Source organism: Aythya ferina (assembly GCF_964211825.1).
Source record: "Aythya ferina genome assembly, chromosome: Z".
In the NCBI taxonomy this organism is placed as follows: domain Eukaryota; kingdom Metazoa; phylum Chordata; class Aves; order Anseriformes; family Anatidae; genus Aythya; species Aythya ferina.
In genome coordinates, this window is record NC_140299.1 from 28730322 (window position 1) to 28747732 (window position 17411).

At 35.7% G+C, this 17411-nt stretch overlaps 1 protein-coding gene across 5 annotated transcripts in view; it reads left to right on the plus strand.

The window, feature by feature from the left end:
- Window positions 1–17411, plus strand: part of SMARCA2 (SWI/SNF related BAF chromatin remodeling complex subunit ATPase 2) — a 119846-nt gene that overhangs the window by 43015 nt on the left and 59420 nt on the right. For all 5 annotated transcript variants that reach the window (XM_084505414.1, XM_084505412.1, XM_084505411.1 and 2 more), the window contains 10 exons: window positions 2494–2547; window positions 4157–4287; window positions 4490–4550; window positions 7350–7450; window positions 7794–7941; window positions 11196–11359; window positions 13096–13162; window positions 13717–13827; window positions 15154–15396; window positions 15696–15809. In XM_084505414.1, coding sequence (XP_084361540.1) covers window positions 2494–2547; window positions 4157–4287; window positions 4490–4550; window positions 7350–7450; window positions 7794–7941; window positions 11196–11359; window positions 13096–13162; window positions 13717–13827; window positions 15154–15396; window positions 15696–15809 — 1194 coding nt within the window. The remainder of the gene's footprint in view (window positions 1–2493; window positions 2548–4156; window positions 4288–4489; window positions 4551–7349; window positions 7451–7793; window positions 7942–11195; window positions 11360–13095; window positions 13163–13716; window positions 13828–15153; window positions 15397–15695; window positions 15810–17411) is intronic.

Consider the following 17411-nt stretch of genomic DNA (forward strand, 5'->3'; position numbering starts at 1 on the left):
AGGATTTTCTCCTAGAAATCACAATGAGGAAGTAGATGGTGAAAAAGGCTTACATTACGTACTGTCCAAGTGAACCATATGTTCTTCAGAGAATAAAATTTCAGATGAGTCCATGTTTTCTCAGGAACACAGTTTTGGGAAATCTTTGTGGTAGATTTTTTTTCTATTTTTTACATTCTTGTAGTTGCACCTTCTGTCTCCAGACTTCTGTTCAGCTCGTGTCCCACTTACTTACATAGTCATAGATGGGGAAAAAAAATAGAGCAGATGAAATTTTGATATGATGGGCCAGTTGAACTTGCTATGCAAACTTTCACCTTTATCTGTAGGAGCTTTTCCTCTCCTTTTACCGTGGAATTTCCTACTTTTAAAAAATTGGTTTTGCTGTGTACATTAAAGAAATCTTTGTATTGCCCAAAACACAGCTGCACGAAATCTGTTATTTTTTACATTCATCTCCTTTGAAATGTATGCTTCTGCTTTCCAAAATCCTTGTTGACCTAGGTTGTAAATGCTTGCCCTCACAGCGGGATCTGGGCTTTGCACAATGAAAAACATTGCTTACTGCTTTTTTGTGGTGGTGTGTTTGAGTTGTAAGCATTGACTATAGCTAAGCTGTAATCTTTGCGTATTAGAAAACAGTCTCATATGCAGGATAATAGACACCTGTCTATTTCTTATTCATCCAAGGAAAGAATACTGTCATCCAGTATAGCCTCTTCATTTGGGCCAGACACGTTAACGTAACTTACCCTACTATGAACTCTTCAGTTCTGGCACAGGTCCTTTCTCTGTCAACAGATACGCATGTTGACCAGGAATGCTGAAGCAAGCAGCCTATTGATGTTCTAGACTGAGCATCAACTATTGTTGGTCCTGCTCAATGCAATGATACTTCTATAGCTCAGAGAAATGTTTTAAGTCTCTCTTTTTTTGTTTGTTTGATCTAACAATATTATAGCTAATAAATATTTTAAAGGCTTAAGGCCAGAACTGAGCTTAGCTGGAATCTTCCTTTTTGGTATTTCAAGTGAAGGAGTGGTTAACAAAGATAATTAGGCATGTGTGCTGAAGTATGAAGGTTACACAAAAGAAATAAGAATATACCTTTTCAAAATGTAGAATTGACCCATGTCTACCACTGCATGTTTGTCTGAGGTTTGTGCCTTGGAAAGTGGATTTTAAGGGCAAAGAATTTTGTCTTGATGAGAAACAGATACTGAGGATCATCTCGGTATTCAGAAGTTCAGCTATTACTTCAGTGTATTTATTCAATTAAAAAACAAAAAAAAAGCAGTCGAATGGATTATTTAAATTTATAGTACATGTTACAAATACTTAAAAATTGTTTATCTATAAAATACAATTTAAAAGATCTGTTCTTGTTTTCTGTCTGATCTGTTGATATTTTTAACCCAAGTAAAACCATGCTGTACTTCAAAGCCTGCACTGTGATGGGAACAGAAGCTGGATTCTGTCCTTTCTTGCCCATTGTCAAAATTATTTAGGAAAGTGCCACTTGGGAAGGAAACAGTCTTCTGCTTTCTCATACCATCTTGATATTTTTAAATATTTTTTGATTGAAATATTTTTGATACTTTGAAGAAACTCAGTGTTTCTTAGAGTGGTACTTGGGAAGAAAAACATCCAGCTTACTCCAACTAACATGCTCAGACTTCTTTTTCTCTGTAAATTGAGCAATTGTGGTCTGGACTTAATCGAGACAGTGCAAAGAATTGCCCAAATACCACTAGTTGTTAGTTGTCAGACTAATTAATTTATTTAAAAATAAATCATATACATACCCCAAATAAAAGTGTGCACACAAATACACACTCTGTGATGCTTGGTGACATCTCTGAAACTGAATTTAAATCAGATTAGAGGAAATTTATAGTAAACCCCATGAAAACAAATTGCTACTTTATTTATATTAGCACAGTCCGTAGGTGCTAAGCTCTAGGTCTGGAGGCTAGCAATTTCCTAGATGTAGATTTATTAGAATGAGTACAGTTTTGTAGATAACCATACTCAAACTGCTTTGCTTGTGTGATAGTGACTGTACAAATCTCTATCTACATGTATATCTACCCTCACTAAACTATATGCATCCTTGGCTATGCAGAAATGGAACGAAACCTATTTTTGGTCCAAAGTGCTTAGATAACATCAAGTTGAGGCAGAACGGACTAAAGTTGTGCTAGGGGAGGTTTAGGTTGGATATTAGGAAGAACTTCTTTACTGAAAGGGTCGTTAGGTATTGGAATGGGCTGTCCAGGGAAGTGATTGAGTCACCATCCCTGTAGGTCTTTAAAAGACGTCTAGATGTAGAACTTAGTGATACGGTTTAGTGGAGGACTTGCTAGTGTTATGTCAGAGGTTGGACTCAGTGATCTTGGAGGTCTCTATCAACCTAGTTGATTCTGTAATTCTGGAAAGTATTTGCTATATACTGATGATCTGACCATGTTACTCTTTGCTTCTTTATTGTAGAAGGCTGAAGAAAATGCAGAAGGAATGGCATCTGGTCTTGGTCCTGATGGAGAGGTATGAATTTTATGATTTTACAACTCTTACGGTGATTGTTAATGTGATGAGTGCCATTGAGATAGCTTTGCAATAAATCATGGAGATAAATGCTCTAACACCTGTTGTTTCTAACAAGGAAAAAAAACTATCCACACAAGCATTTATGCTAAGGTTGTTTCTCTTCAAAAAATGGAAAACTGAAATAAAAATTTATTTAATGTATCAATGAGGAATGCCTCTTGGCTTTGTTATATGCTTAAAAATAAATAATTTTCTTGCAACCCATGTGTAGATGTAATTTAGTTTTTTAAATGTAGTTGTAAACTCAATACATTCTAGCTTTTCATTTTAAAAAAATGCATTGTTGGCACCATTAATTATCTCTCAGGCATAGGATACATTATAGTATTGAATCGTAGAATGGTTTGGGTTGGAAGGGACCTTAAAGATCATCTCATTCCAACCCCTCTGCTGTTGGCAGGCACACTTTCCACCTGGCCAGGTTGCTCAAAGCCCCATCCAACCTGGGTTTGAACACTTCCAGGGATAGGGCATCCACAGCTTCTCTCGGCAACCTATTCCAGTGCATCACTGCCCCAGTATTATGATGGCTTAAGATTTGAATGTTCTTTCTTACTCAGGCAAATAAAATGAATACCTTTTCTGTATAATTCTTTGCATAAGATTTTTTGTGGTAACCCAGTATATTCTGCCTCAGAACTATTCTGTTAAAATGGAAAAGAAAAACAGCACTATTTTTATATAAATATTTCAGAATGTTGTGTTAATTTACTTTTCATCTTTTTTTATTCTTTCAATTGACGTTTTTTCTGATGTTAAATAGCTATGGTAAAATCCTTTAATATAATTGAAATTGTAGAAGGAAAATACATGTAACGTTGTTATAACTTCTGGAATTTGCAGAAAGGAGGCAGGTTTTACACTCAGTCACTTTTGTATAACCAGATTTTTTTTTCATGTTCATATAAATTAGGAAAGGATGCTTCAGTAGAAGCAGTAGTAGAAAGCAAAGAATTTTTAAAGTAGAAATTCTGTGATTAAATAAGTAAATGAAAAAAAAATAGGCTCATCTGTATTTGGATATGTTAGATCACTGTAATTAGTTAAATGACTTCTGATTGCAGATGCTTTATGGGCATAATTGAAGAAGTCAGAACACCAAATCTTTTAATTAGATCTTCTTTACCTAAAAAGTTTCTGAAATTGTTACATCCTTATCTCTCCATATAGGAGAATAGTCTATAAAGTTGATGCATGTTTTTTGTTGCAGATGTCTGTTGGTATAAACAACTGGAATTAAACAACTGTACAGATACATACCTTGTGTTTTTTATAAAAATCAGCAGTTTCTTTTGTTCAACTTTGCTCTTTTAAATTTATTTGGAATATTTTGTTATATTTGTGTATTTCACGTAAAGATAATTTGCACACAAAAATACTGTGAGTCAGTGTGGCTTGGTAGCCATATGGGAAGCTGTGTCTTCTCATGAAACTCTGATGCTTGTACGGATTTGTACTTTTGAAGATGCTGTTTTGTCTTGTCATTATGCGTGACAAGGATGAAATTTAGTTGCCTTATGGTGTGACATTTCATTTGAATTCTTAGCCCATAGATGAGAGCAGTCAGATGAGTGACCTTCCAGTCAAAGTGACTCACACTGAAACAGGCAAAGTTCTTCTTGGACCAGAAGCACCAAAAGCAAGTCAACTGGATGCATGGCTGGAAATGAACCCTGGGTAAGTAGTTAGTGTACAAATGGGCTATTTCTTCCAATTTGCTTTTGTATTTTTTCGTGGGCTTGTCCTAGTTACTCTTTTTTCTCTTTTGACTTTCCATTCTCATTTTAATTTACTATATGTAAGCTGAGTAGGACATTTACTGAATCTAATCCCTCATCCTTTTATTATCTGTAATCCATATTCTGTGTGCTCTTTACAGCTATGAAGTTGCTCCCAGGTCAGACAGTGAAGATGAAAGTGGTTCTGAATATGAAGAGGAGGTATGTGTCTTTAAATACACATATATAGATATATAGTGACAAGTAATGCAGTAAAAAACAAGCTCATATCCCATGTGATACTTTCTTCCTTTTTCGTAAGAAAGGAAGGGAAATTAATAGCATGTGTCCATTTGTTTTAAGAATAATACAAACAGGAAAGATAACTGGATTTGTAACTGCATTCAGTTCACAAAAGTTGTCCTTCATATATGCTGCAAATGCCTAACTGGAAGCTGGGGAGAGGAAAGGGAAATAGTTTACTCTGATTGTTAATAATCTTGACTCAGAGTATAAGCAAGTTCCTGTTTTAAAATGTATAGTAGAAAAAGCTGTGTGGGGGCTTTGTGCTGAATAAAGTTAACATCTTTAATGTTCATATTTTGGAGATTTTATTGGCAATTCCAACTAACATAGTTATTTATATATTATATTCTTTAAGAAGTCAAAGATTTAGGTTCAGATAGTTCAAACTAAGTATATTTGATTCAGTACTTCAGTGGTGAATTAAATACTACTGTTAGAAAATTTTGGGAAAAAAAAAAAAAAACAAACCCTTAGGCTTAACATTAAGACATACGAAGATCCTGACCCTGAAGGGTCTGTTGTGATCCAAAAGGTGTGGGGAGGGATTTGTAGCTGACCTGCAGGTGTATATGGATCACAACAGTGACCATGCTACATGAGGACAGGAGGCTTTGTTTACTAATGATTCCTCATTACTCTAGCTCATTACTCCAACCAACTCTAGCAAGAATCCCATGATTAATAAGGCACATATAAATATGTGTGTGTGTGTGTGTGGATAAAAAGCTGTTAGATATAACAAATATTAAGGATATTGTGCCAGTTAATAGTAGCAGCAATTAGAGGCAGTAGGCACTTTGAGGTAGGAAAATCAATACGATAGCAACAGATATGGCTTGGTGATAATTACAGTTTCAACAAACATATTAATAATACTGTGGAAGTGAAAACATTAATGGGTTACAAACTTAGTAATATTATAACAGCAAATAGACTTATGGTAGGTTATATTTATCACTACTGTACTACATTCAAGTTCATAAAATTGCTGGTATCAAGCAAATCAAACAGAATCCAGAAGTGTGCAGGGGAATCTAAAACTGATCTGAGAGGAGACTGAGCACTCCCAGGAATGGTCCCAGAAGGGCAACCAAAGCAACAGTCTCACTTTGAGTCTCACTTTGAAGTTGGTCTGTTTTGTGAGGTGTGGAGTGCCACAGAGTTCAGGTGTTGATATTGGGGAGTCACAGAGTTAATCAGACTTCTAGTGAAGCTTCAGCCTCTTTGAAGAGGGAAGAGAAACTAAAGCAAACAATAGAGAGAAAGGAGTACATGCAGCATGGGAAGCTTCTCAGATGGAGAAGCTCTGTCTTGAGTAAAAATCAGGCTCTGATTTTTCATTTTCTCATTGAAACACAAGAGGGCGTAGGACACCACCACTTTGGTGACCAAATAGGTGCTGTTAATTTTAGTTTTCTTTGTGAGACTGGCAATGATAATATTTATTATTTTCCTTTAAACAAAAAATTTGTTTTTCATATTGATCCTACTTTCTTAGGCGATAAGTTGTGCTTTATTTATTGTTCCATTTTATCAGTGGTATCTTCAGGATGCCTTTGGTATTATGTATTCAGTCACACTTAAGTGATGCCCTTGGTTCCCAGGCTAAGTTCCCAGACTGAAGGCCAAGTTCTCAGGCCTGGTTTCCAGGCTGAGTTTTTAGGCTGGCAGTCATTTTCTCTTGTTTGTGTTGAGCAGTTATTTTATGTCAAAATCCTTCTCACTGCAGTCAAGTTACCTCCGTAACTGCTTCCATCAGGATCGTAACACTAGATACTGTGCATATTCAATGCCAATGCTTGCACAGCATTTTTCAGACAACTTTCTAAAGTAGAGAAAACTGGGAAGTAGAGAAGGACCATGTTCAGTTAACAGGGTAGTGGTAGAGCTATAATTTGGATCTTGTAAGTCTAGGAGTATTTACAGTAGTAGACCAAATAGACACTGAAACTGATTGGGCTATCTGATGTTAAGAACATATATATGTCTTTGTAGGACTAATTACTGTTAATGTAATTTTATAAGACTCTGTCCAGTAAGAAAGGAGGTGAGAGCCTGATAACCTGTCAGATTTGGGTGACACCATGTGATGTCCTAGGAGGAATGTCAAAAGGAAATGTGCCCTCATTTTTAGCACAGACTCTTTAGCAACGGTGTTGTTTATAGTTAAGGAAATTGTTTTCAAAAGAATACACTTAACCTCAGAACACTGTTTTGTTCAGCTTCATTTCTGAGAATTCAAGTTGCTGGTTATCCATTGCAACTATAGGCAGAGGGCAAATTAAATGACGATAAAAGTACAATTTGTTTTTAATTAAAATTGAAAAGCCTACCACAGCAGTACTTTCCACTTTTTTTAAGCTGTAATAAATTAGCATAAATCTGGAATACAATATAAAAATACAAATGGTTTGGAATCTACTCCATTAGTAGGGTAGACAGAAGAAGGCTTTCTAAAATAAAATGATTAAAGTGGAAATTAATTTTTATTTCAGAGTATTGTGACTTCATATTGATTAATGTGTCAAAAATTAGTATCTTTTATGCCACAGTGCAATTCTGTTGTAGCATAGGTGTAAGGTGAACTTCATGATTAAAGTTCCTGTGATAGGGCATTGACCAATTAAAGCTACCAATTTGTGAACGCCCACTGAAGGTACGAATTACGAAGATATTGCACTCGCTCACACCTTTTTATTTTTCTGTCTGCTGCAGGATGATGAGGAAGAGTCGAGTAGGTTAGAAGCAGATGAGAAGATACTTCTGGATCCTAACAGTGAGGAAGTTTCTGAGAAAGATGCTAAGCAAATCATTGAGTGAGTGTTCTTTAGCTGCTGGTTTTTTTACCTGCTTTTTTGTTATGAATTCTGATTTCTTAGAAGGGGTTTCCCCAAGAATAGCTTGCTGTAGATTACAGTGAGTTCTAGTTGCTTGTCTGGCAAGAACATCTGCAGAAGATGGAATGTAATCATTTGGTATTAATTGTGTGCTCCTAAAAAACACCTGCCTCGCACCATACAGTGTACTTGACAAAGTTTGGGATTTGCACTGTTTCTTTACACATACATCTGTGAGCTACGGTCAAAAAAACTGTATGGCGGTTTGGTTTTGGTTTGTTTGTTTGTGGGAAATTACTTTAGCTCTTTGTCTGCTTTCCAGGACAGCCAAACAAGATGTGGATGATGAATATAGTATGCAATATAGTGCTAGAGGGTCTCAATCCTACTACACTGTTGCACATGCGATCACAGAAAGGGTGGAAAAGCAGTCTTCTCTTCTCATTAATGGCACATTAAAACATTATCAGGTGAGAAATTGAAACATTAGTGTTTAAAATTTGTGTTGTGCTAGATATATTTCAATATAATATTTCAGGTGAAAAAATAAAAAATTGTTAAGGAGCACAAGAATTCAATTAGGTTAGAAATTGGGAATCATGTGGGCAGAGAAATGGTAGTTACCTATCATAGATAATGTTTTATGTATAGTGCTTGAATAATAATACAACTTTATGCATGTAACATTGTAACTTTTTTTCATTGTAGACCAACAGTTTTGGTTTTGTTATTCTTATTGACCTAGAGTTTCAGTTCTTCTTACTGTTTTTGTCTCTGGTAGTTTAATAATATTTTTCTTCTTTTAATATTTAAAACTTCAGGATTTAATCTTTTAATTAAAATCCCAATATTTCAATTGTAATTGTAATGCACTGATGCATTGCAATTTGGAAACAAGGAAAACATTTACTATGGAGGATGGTGTCACATACTCTTTACAGTCATTCAGTGGATTTAATAACTAAGAATTTCTGTTCTGACATAAGCTAAATTCATGTACAATTGAAAATGTCCTTGACAGGTATTTTCAGCAGTTGTGATATTGCGTAGTTTTCTAGGAAGTTCCAGCAACACTCGCATCTTTATGCAGTCAGGCCACTATATTTGTATATCCACATAAAACAAAAAGTAGTACTTATTCACCAAAGTGTCATAAAGATATGTATCTATTTGTACTTGCAAAGAACTAGAAAGAAGGAAGACTGTTTCCTAAGTGTGCAGAGTATTATGATTACAGTCCCTGCTTCCTGTGGTTCTCAGCACTGCCATCAATGCAGTAGCTTGTTTAAGCTAATTAAAATTCAAGTGTTAAGCTGGTTCTCTATTATTGAATCAGTTCAGTATTCCTATATTGAGCTCCTCACAGTGGCACATGGTGGGAGAACAAGCTACAGTGAACATAAGCTGAAACAAGAGGGTTCAGATTGGTTATACAGTGAAACATCGTCCCTGCAAGGACAGCAGAGTAGTGGAGTGGGGTTTCAGAGAGGTTTATCTCCATCCTAGAAGGTTTTCAGTCTTAGACCAGATGAAGCCCAGAGCAACATGGTTGAATCTGCTTTGGGCAGGGGATTGACGTAGTGAGACTGAATTGTTGCATGGTCCTATTTGTTCATAGCAAAACTCCCCCTGAATTTAAATTCTTTGAATTCTTAGCACTTCTAGCTCTCTTGCTTTGAGCCCTCACCTAAAGAGGAAGTTGTCATTCAGTGACTGATTTTGAAAATGCTGGGTTAAATAACCTTTCTGGCACCATTGAGGAGATCTGTTACTAAGACAAGATCTAATCATTCAGAGAAATATGGTGCTTTCTCAGCTCTGAGACTTTCTTTATTTTTGCTGCCTCATTGTCAATATGTTGTCTAGCCTTTGCACCAAATGAAACAGTAATTCAACAGTTGCATTCAGCAGCCTTGTTTACTGCATAATCCTGATTCATTGTGTGGCAAGGTTTATTTGGTGCAATAAATGAAGTCAGTGTATAACAATACTAATGCGATGTCTGTATTGGCTTAAAATGCCCATGGACAGGATTGTGACACTTCTTATACTTCCTAAATTCTAATTACTTACACAGAAATGTTATTAATTTATGCAGATCTGTGTACAATTTTCGTGTGTGTTACAGAGCAAAATAATTCAGTCTGTAGAGTCAGACATACTCACAGGGATTACCAATTAGAGCAGGTCCTTCAGCTGCTTAATGTGGTATCTAGCAATTGAATCAGGAGTTTTGTTCTTCCTAGTGTGTTTTTTTTATAGTGATTGCTACCACTAGAAATAAGAGGCACGCTCCTCTAAGGAGCCTTATGGAAGGAGCATTGAGACTTGGCCTTGATTCTAGCAAGAATGTTCTGAAGGAGACTGTTTTGCAGCTGTCCCCTTGTCTCCCTGTACTTCTCTGTCCTCTATATTTCATATGCTTTTTCCATCTTAACTATTTTTTCTGCTTTTCCGAGTTTCTTACTGTTAAGTTGGGTCTGATTGACTTTTCCAGATGTATCAGTGTATGTCAGTGGAGAAAGCTGAATGATACTGAAAGGACAGTGTCCTTATTCTTGTTTCTGAAGCTACTTTGTAAGGGAAGCATACAGTGGCAGAAAAAAATCTGTCAACTCTTGGTGTCTTGAGGTCAGTAAAAGTAGCTTCCAGAGAATTTAGTATCCAAATATAAATCAAACAGCATGTACATAAAGCCAGTAAATCATCAACATTATTTTGAATACTTTCTTGCAGGGGCAACAGAAGGTTACTTCAAACATATATTGCTTTCTCCCTGAACTTTCTCAGATACCATAATTTAGTTCTGTCATTATGCGTGAGACCCACTGAAAGTCTGGCTCTTTGACGCAGAAGCTTAGATTGCACTTCTATGAATGATGTATTAGTTACATACATGGAAGGCCATATGAGAAGGGAATAATCTGTGTCCGGAAATGCAATACTGGGATTGTGCTTTCTAGCAGTACTCCTTAGAATGTAAAACTCTGTTATGTAGACATTTCTGAGCTATATATCTCTGGCTTCTTTCTAGCTCTGGGATTGTGTATATAAGGCATAATTGAAGAAAAGGGGGCATTCTTTGACATGTGAAGTTACAGACAGCAAACACTAAATGGACATGTACCACAAGAGGTTCAGAATAATAGTGATGCAGTTGGGAAGTCTGAGGTGGAACAAAATACAAGAAGAGACTTAAAATTAATTTTATTGCACAGACTCAGCAGATTTGGTTTTGGAAGATTTTTATTGAGGCAGACAAATGGTATTAAATATGCATAAAAAGTTTAAAATTTTGTAGTGCTGAAGCTGAAGGACAAACTTGTGTAATGCTGTGTTTCTTCATCAGTCTTACATGTGAGCACCTATGTTGCTTTGTGTACAGTACAAAAAAAACCTTTCTCCATATATAAAGTCTGACTTCATATTTTGAGCTTTACTGGTTCTGAACAGGAGTGGATGACTTCTTTTTCTGTTACCAGAAATTACCTTGAAAGCTTTTGTTGTTGTGTCTGTTGTTGTGGGGGCTGAGGGGTTGGGTAAGTAGGGGAAGAAGAGACACAGGAAAGGGGTTAAGCTAGCCAGGGATTCCCATGCTTCTAAGTACTACTGAAGGAAATCCAGCATCTAAGTAGGCAGGTCATTAGAACCTTTACTTCTGTACTGTCAGTGTTAATTACTTGTATGGGTTTTATATAACACAAATGATTATTCTTCATTTCAGCTCCAGGGACTGGAATGGATGGTTTCACTCTATAATAACAATCTGAATGGAATTTTAGCTGATGAAATGGGACTAGGAAAGACTATACAGACTATTGCACTCATCACTTACTTGATGGAGCACAAAAGACTCAATGGCCCCTATCTCATCATTGTTCCCCTTTCGTAAGTAGAGGATCTCATTCTGTTGTTATCACTGTAAGCATTGCAGATTGCTTTATTAGGAATACACAGTTGTTTTTAACATTACCACAAGTTGCGGTGGCACAGTAGGATTACACTGAGCATGTGTTCTGTACTTCTATTGATCATGTCTTCCCAGGTAATTGTCTAGCATTGGAAGGGTGACCAGATGGCTAATAAAAGCACCTTATTCCATTAGCTTTAATGTTTATTCTTTTAGTGAAATGTGTAGTGAATTTACTGTTAGTTACTCTTAAGCCACAGGGGGGGAATGTTTCTCCTTTAATAGTACATCTTTGCAGATCCCTGTTCTACTTGAATTGTGATATTAAAAATCTGTTGCTTACTTAGTTCTTTAAACAGCTGCCACCCCACCAAATACTATGCAATCATGCTTTACTGATATAGGGTAATCTTTTAAGTACTGGATAGATAGCCCATTGTGTAGTCTTGATGTCTGATCCTCACACCTTGGTCAGCTGACCATATTATGACTGTCATGCCACCTCCTTTTCTTTTTCTGTAGCTTTCCCAGACACTTCTTGTTTTATAGATTTCTTCTAGTGCATTTTCCTTTCCCAAAAAAACAAGGTGTGGCTTTCAGTGATCTGAAATACCGTGTTTCAAATAAGAACTGTCAGGCATCGTAAAACAGATGTAGTATCTCAGGGTTTGTTTGTTTTTCTTTGTGTACATGGTAAAAGTCTTGAGTTGTATAGAAGTTCCTTGGCCTTTTTGTTAAATAATTCATCTACCGATTGTGCAGAGCATGTAAATGTCTGGAAGGGTTGGCATATATTCATGGTCATCTCTTATGATTTCTTTTTGTGGTATCCTGTCTTCTCACTCTGCTGCATTAGTAGCTAACTAGCATAAATACCACAGATTTGCCTGAGTACAAAAGTATTTTGTGAGTACAAAAGATGAGTTTTAGTATAAGGAGAAACTCTATAACAAAGTTAAAAATAAAGGGAGAATATCATTAACATCGGCTTTCATGCAGGCACAGAAAAATTCAAATTTCTTTTAAGTATTCTGAAATGCTTTTATTCTGTTTCTAAAAGAAAGGAGCTGAAATTTATTTTCTGTAGACATCTTAAAAGCCTTCTTTCTCTGCCTTTTCCCTCCTCCAGATTAATAGTTGTTACTGTCATAGGTCCAGTAAATTTAAAAATAAATAAATAGATCTATTTTTGCAATATCATGCTGGCAGCTAGACTAGCTGTTTAAAAAGCTGTTTGTTGTGACCTTATGGCAGAAATGAAGTGCAAAAATGGATCTGCATAGTTTCACTGGGTGGCGATAACATGATTAGAGTGGAAAACAGATGAATGCTATTGCCAACATCATCAAGATATATATGCAAATTTGCAAACTCAGTTTGTGGGTCATAAGTGGCATAAAGTAATATGCAAATCTGTTTTCTGTTCACGGATATCTTTTTGGCCTTAGTATGCTCAAGAATATGAATATTCCTGTAGAATACTATTCTGAATAGATTTTGAAGAGACTCCTGAATGAGATCAGAAACACAGCCTTCCCACTTTGTTTCCTCTTTTCTTTGATGCATGTATTTTATTAGAGTGTACAAAGCTTTTTTGTTTTATTTCCTCTTAATTATGTAGTTTGATTACATGGAATGTGTTGAAAGTTAAGCAACTGCTCAGAGGAAATAATTTACTTTACAAATAAATATTATAAATTTTTTTTTATGGTAGGACGTTATCCAACTGGACATACGAATTTGACAAATGGGCCCCTTCTGTGGTTAAGATATCTTACAAGGTTTGATTTGTTTTTATATGATTATAAAGTTGAAGGAATGAAAATACAGCCTATTTTCCCCTGCCTGTGCATGCATTTGTAAATTGCTTGCCTGTAAAATTTTGTCATATATATCATGTACTAAGCAGTAAGAGTTAACCATCCTAAGAAGATGACTGTAATAAACTATAATTACTTTCAGATAGTGAAATGCAGAAGAAAATTGTTAATTATCACATTGCAAAGCTTCTAATGAGAGTAATACAAATGAGAAATACTTTACATCTTATACTTAGCTGACTACTTTGCTTTTTGGCTGCTGTAGTAATGGTTAAGACAAACAATTAGTAATAAGATGAGACTGCTAGCATATTTTCAGTCTCTCATAAACAAAGTCTTACAATCTAGCAGCCAGTTAGGGAAAGGACTCTGAAGAAGTCTGGAATGTATAAATGTATTGTTTGCAATGCTGTAGGATTACTAGTTCATGTGCTTTCTCTGTCTGCTAATTCATAAAAAGATGGATCTATTTACTTCATCAGAAGAACAAATAACGACTCTCTTTTCTCTTTTAGGGTACACCTGCAATGCGCCGTTCACTTGTTCCTCAGCTTCGAAGTGGAAAATTTAATGTTCTTTTAACTACTTATGAGTACATAATAAAGGACAAACATATCCTTGCTAAGGTAATAATCACTGTCTTTTAACAGCAGGACTTCTAAGATAATGTTTTTTTTTTCTGCTATGCACCACTTGAAGGTTTTTGTTTTATAGGGAAATCCTGAGTTATTTCATCTTTCAGTAAAGTTAAACCACACTTCTCCATTCCTTTGTTTACGCTCGATTTGTCAGTTACATTTTCTCCCTGTATTCACCGGGATTTTTCTGAATATGGTTAGGTTAGCAATTTTTTGCTGTGCGACTTTATCAGTACTGTAGACCTGCCTGCCCTTGGAAAAATGCATTTTTTTTCTCCTCTCTGCTTAATATCACTTATTCTAATCTGCAGTGCTATGCTTGCTTTTTTCATTCTGTTTTTGATTTGAAGCTCGCTCTTATTAGATCCTTTCCAGCCATGTCATGCTTTTCCTCAGGTAACTAATTATATGTATCATGATTTTGGTTTCCAGACTCTTCACTGCACGTTGCCCAGTTATTAAAGGCTCAAAACTGTCAATAAGGGTTTCTCCAATCTATGTATTTGAAAGCTTTAGTTGAGTGTCAGGCTGTTTCATGTACACACAGAGCAGACTAAGTTGGTATTCGGCCATGTACAGAAAGCATGGACTTACTGTCCCTTTGCTTTTCATTTTCACTTTGTTTCAATCTATTACTTAACTAGATAGATGAGCTATTTTCTCTCTGATACAAAGGCAGTGCATTTTCTTACCATGATTCTGAACCCAGTTTGAGACTATAGAATTTTCCTTTACCTCTACCTTTAACTTGCCCTCCTTTGCTAGAAGATAGGAGGAACAGCACTGTCATGGAAAATGGCATTGGTTAGCATTTATGAAAGTACCAGAGGAATACAAACTGAGGCCTTCCTAGTCATATGGTTCATATGTTCATACATTCATATGCTTTATTGCTGTTGTTTGCAAGTACAGTTTTTTTGACTGAAAATGCTCGTGTCCGTTGTTCAAGGTTCTTGTTACGGTCAGATTTATTTGGAGATTTTGTAGTCTTTTTCCTCCTGCCTAAACCATATTCTGACCTTAAAGAGCCAGTCACCTTAAACTCTTTCCCAGAAATGGGGGAAATTAGCTATTTACTGTTGCAATTCAAGTAAGAATTCATACATCAGTGTTGGGTTTAGCATACCTAGTGTATGTTCCTGTTTTTGCTTCTTTTGAGGCCACTGATGCTTCAATAATGATTGTGTTTTTCTTTTTACCTCATAAGTGAGAATGATAAATGTTGCAGGTTTGAAATATTTTTGGTCTACACGTGTTGGAAGGAAATTGACTCTGTGACCTAGCTTTTCCTCTTCTCCTCATTTATTTTTTCAGATTCGATGGAAATATATGATAGTAGATGAAGGCCATCGAATGAAGAACCATCATTGCAAGCTGACTCAGGTCTTGAACACTCATTATGTGGCCCCTAGGCGAATACTGCTGACTGGGACTCCATTACAGAACAAATTGCCTGAACTGTGGGCTCTTCTCAATTTCCTACTCCCAACTATTTTCAAGAGTTGTAGCACCTTTGAACAGTGGTTCAACGCTCCATTTGCCATGACTGGAGAAAGGGTACTGTGGCAGTTTTTTGGTTTTATTTTTTAACATCAGAAACAAAACACTTTGAAAACAAAATGGAGCTTATACAGAAGCCGTAGTGCTTGAACTCTCTCTGATACTTAGGGAATTAACATTAACTAAAAGCCACCTTTTATAATGCCAGAAAAAAATAATATTGAGTATCTTCTGGGCTCTGAGTGAGTTTGATTGTAACATACAAGTAATTACTGCACATACTCACCTTTCATGTGAGACAAGACATTACTTAATATACTGAGTTGTCTTGTAGTGACTTTTATAAACTTCTGTAGGTGGATTTAAATGAGGAAGAAACTATTCTGATCATCCGTCGTCTCCACAAAGTACTCCGACCCTTCTTGCTGAGAAGACTGAAGAAAGAGGTTGAGTCTCAACTACCAGAAAAGGTTTGCAATGAGAGGAGTTGTGGAAGGGCTTTAATACTTTTTCTAAGCGTTAAGTAATGTTTCTTTTTCAGTTTTACTTTACAGAAGACTTTACTAGCATGTATTATTACTGTGGTTTGTTTATAACTTCTTGCAAAGAAAGCTCGCACCTGAGAAATTCTGAATACCTGAAGCTTCTGCATTCTCAGGCTTCATCCTTATTCTTACAGCTTTAATTCTAGTTGTAGTTATCCATGGTTTATATAAGGCCTGCTACTTATTTCCGTAGGAATTGGTTTCAAATTGTAAATGAGTTGACCATACACTGAGAATTAGATTCTGTCCTGTCTATTCCCCTCTTCCTTTCCTACACCTTTCCCCCAGTTGCGTAGAACCTTTTCCTCTCAACTATTTCACAGAAATCCCTAAAGAATTTCTGGACATTATTAAGCAGGCACAATTTAATCCTAAATTAATATTCCAGGAGTTTTGAGTTCTGTGAAGTGGCTTGTTAATATTGCACAAGTTTTTGTTTATTTTTTCAATTCTCAGTATTTAGCGTTGTAACTCAGAAGGTAAAATTCTCCGATTCAAAAGATCATTATCTGTGGGCAATGCCTTACCATGTCTTCCTCTGCAATCTTATATCAACTTTCCCTTTCACCCTTCCCAAAATGACAACAGCAACTAAATTAAAAAAAAAAAAAAAAAAAAGTAAATTTTAAGGTGAGATAGGAAAAATTTGTTTCTAAAGTCTGCTGTGTTAACACCATACTAAAAATAAAATTTTCGTGTGGTGTGTTTTGAGTTGACTACCACTGGCTGAATGAACAAATAACTCTGTACAGATGATCAGTGACAGTAATTAAAGGAAAAGCTTATTTTCAAATTCTTTCTTATCTTTGGAGTATTGTGAACACTTCTGTTGTGAGTTTCTGTTCCTCCAACTGTCAGATGCTCAGTATCCTCTTATGGAATATGTATTTGAGAAGGAAATATAAATTGAAAAATTTTAAGTTAGTTTAGAAATACTATTGAAAATGTTAGTTCTGTTCTGATTTCTGCCACTTAAAGCCACAGTATTTGATAAATCCATTATTAGGCATTGGGGATGTAGGAGTTAGGAGCTGCATACAGATTGGTACTCAGTGCTCTTCTATGAGTTGATCTTCTTGTCCTTTTGAGATGAAAATAACATGATAATTTTTATTCTGTTTATTAATTATTAGGCACTTTACTCTTTTAATAATCCCTTACAAGATATCTAGCCATTAATCTAGCTTTATTTTGTGATTATTTTTCTTTTGTGTCACTTATTAAAAATGTAGCTAAAATCTGGAAATTGGATAATATAAAAAATGGGTTAAATTAGGGTATGAAATCCTGTGTTACTGTGTTTAAGGATAGTATGCAGTCAAAACTTGCTTTAGTATGGATAGGAAACTAAACTGATTACGGGGATCATACAGTGTTTCATTAATTCCCTGTATTTTTAGTTGATATGGAGAAAATATTTCCACTCGTTTCGGCAAGCATAATGCTAGATAAGCAGTGTAAGGTATACTTAGTCTTACTGGCTAGGTGAACAGTGATGATGTTTTTATTATGCTGTGCAGACATAAT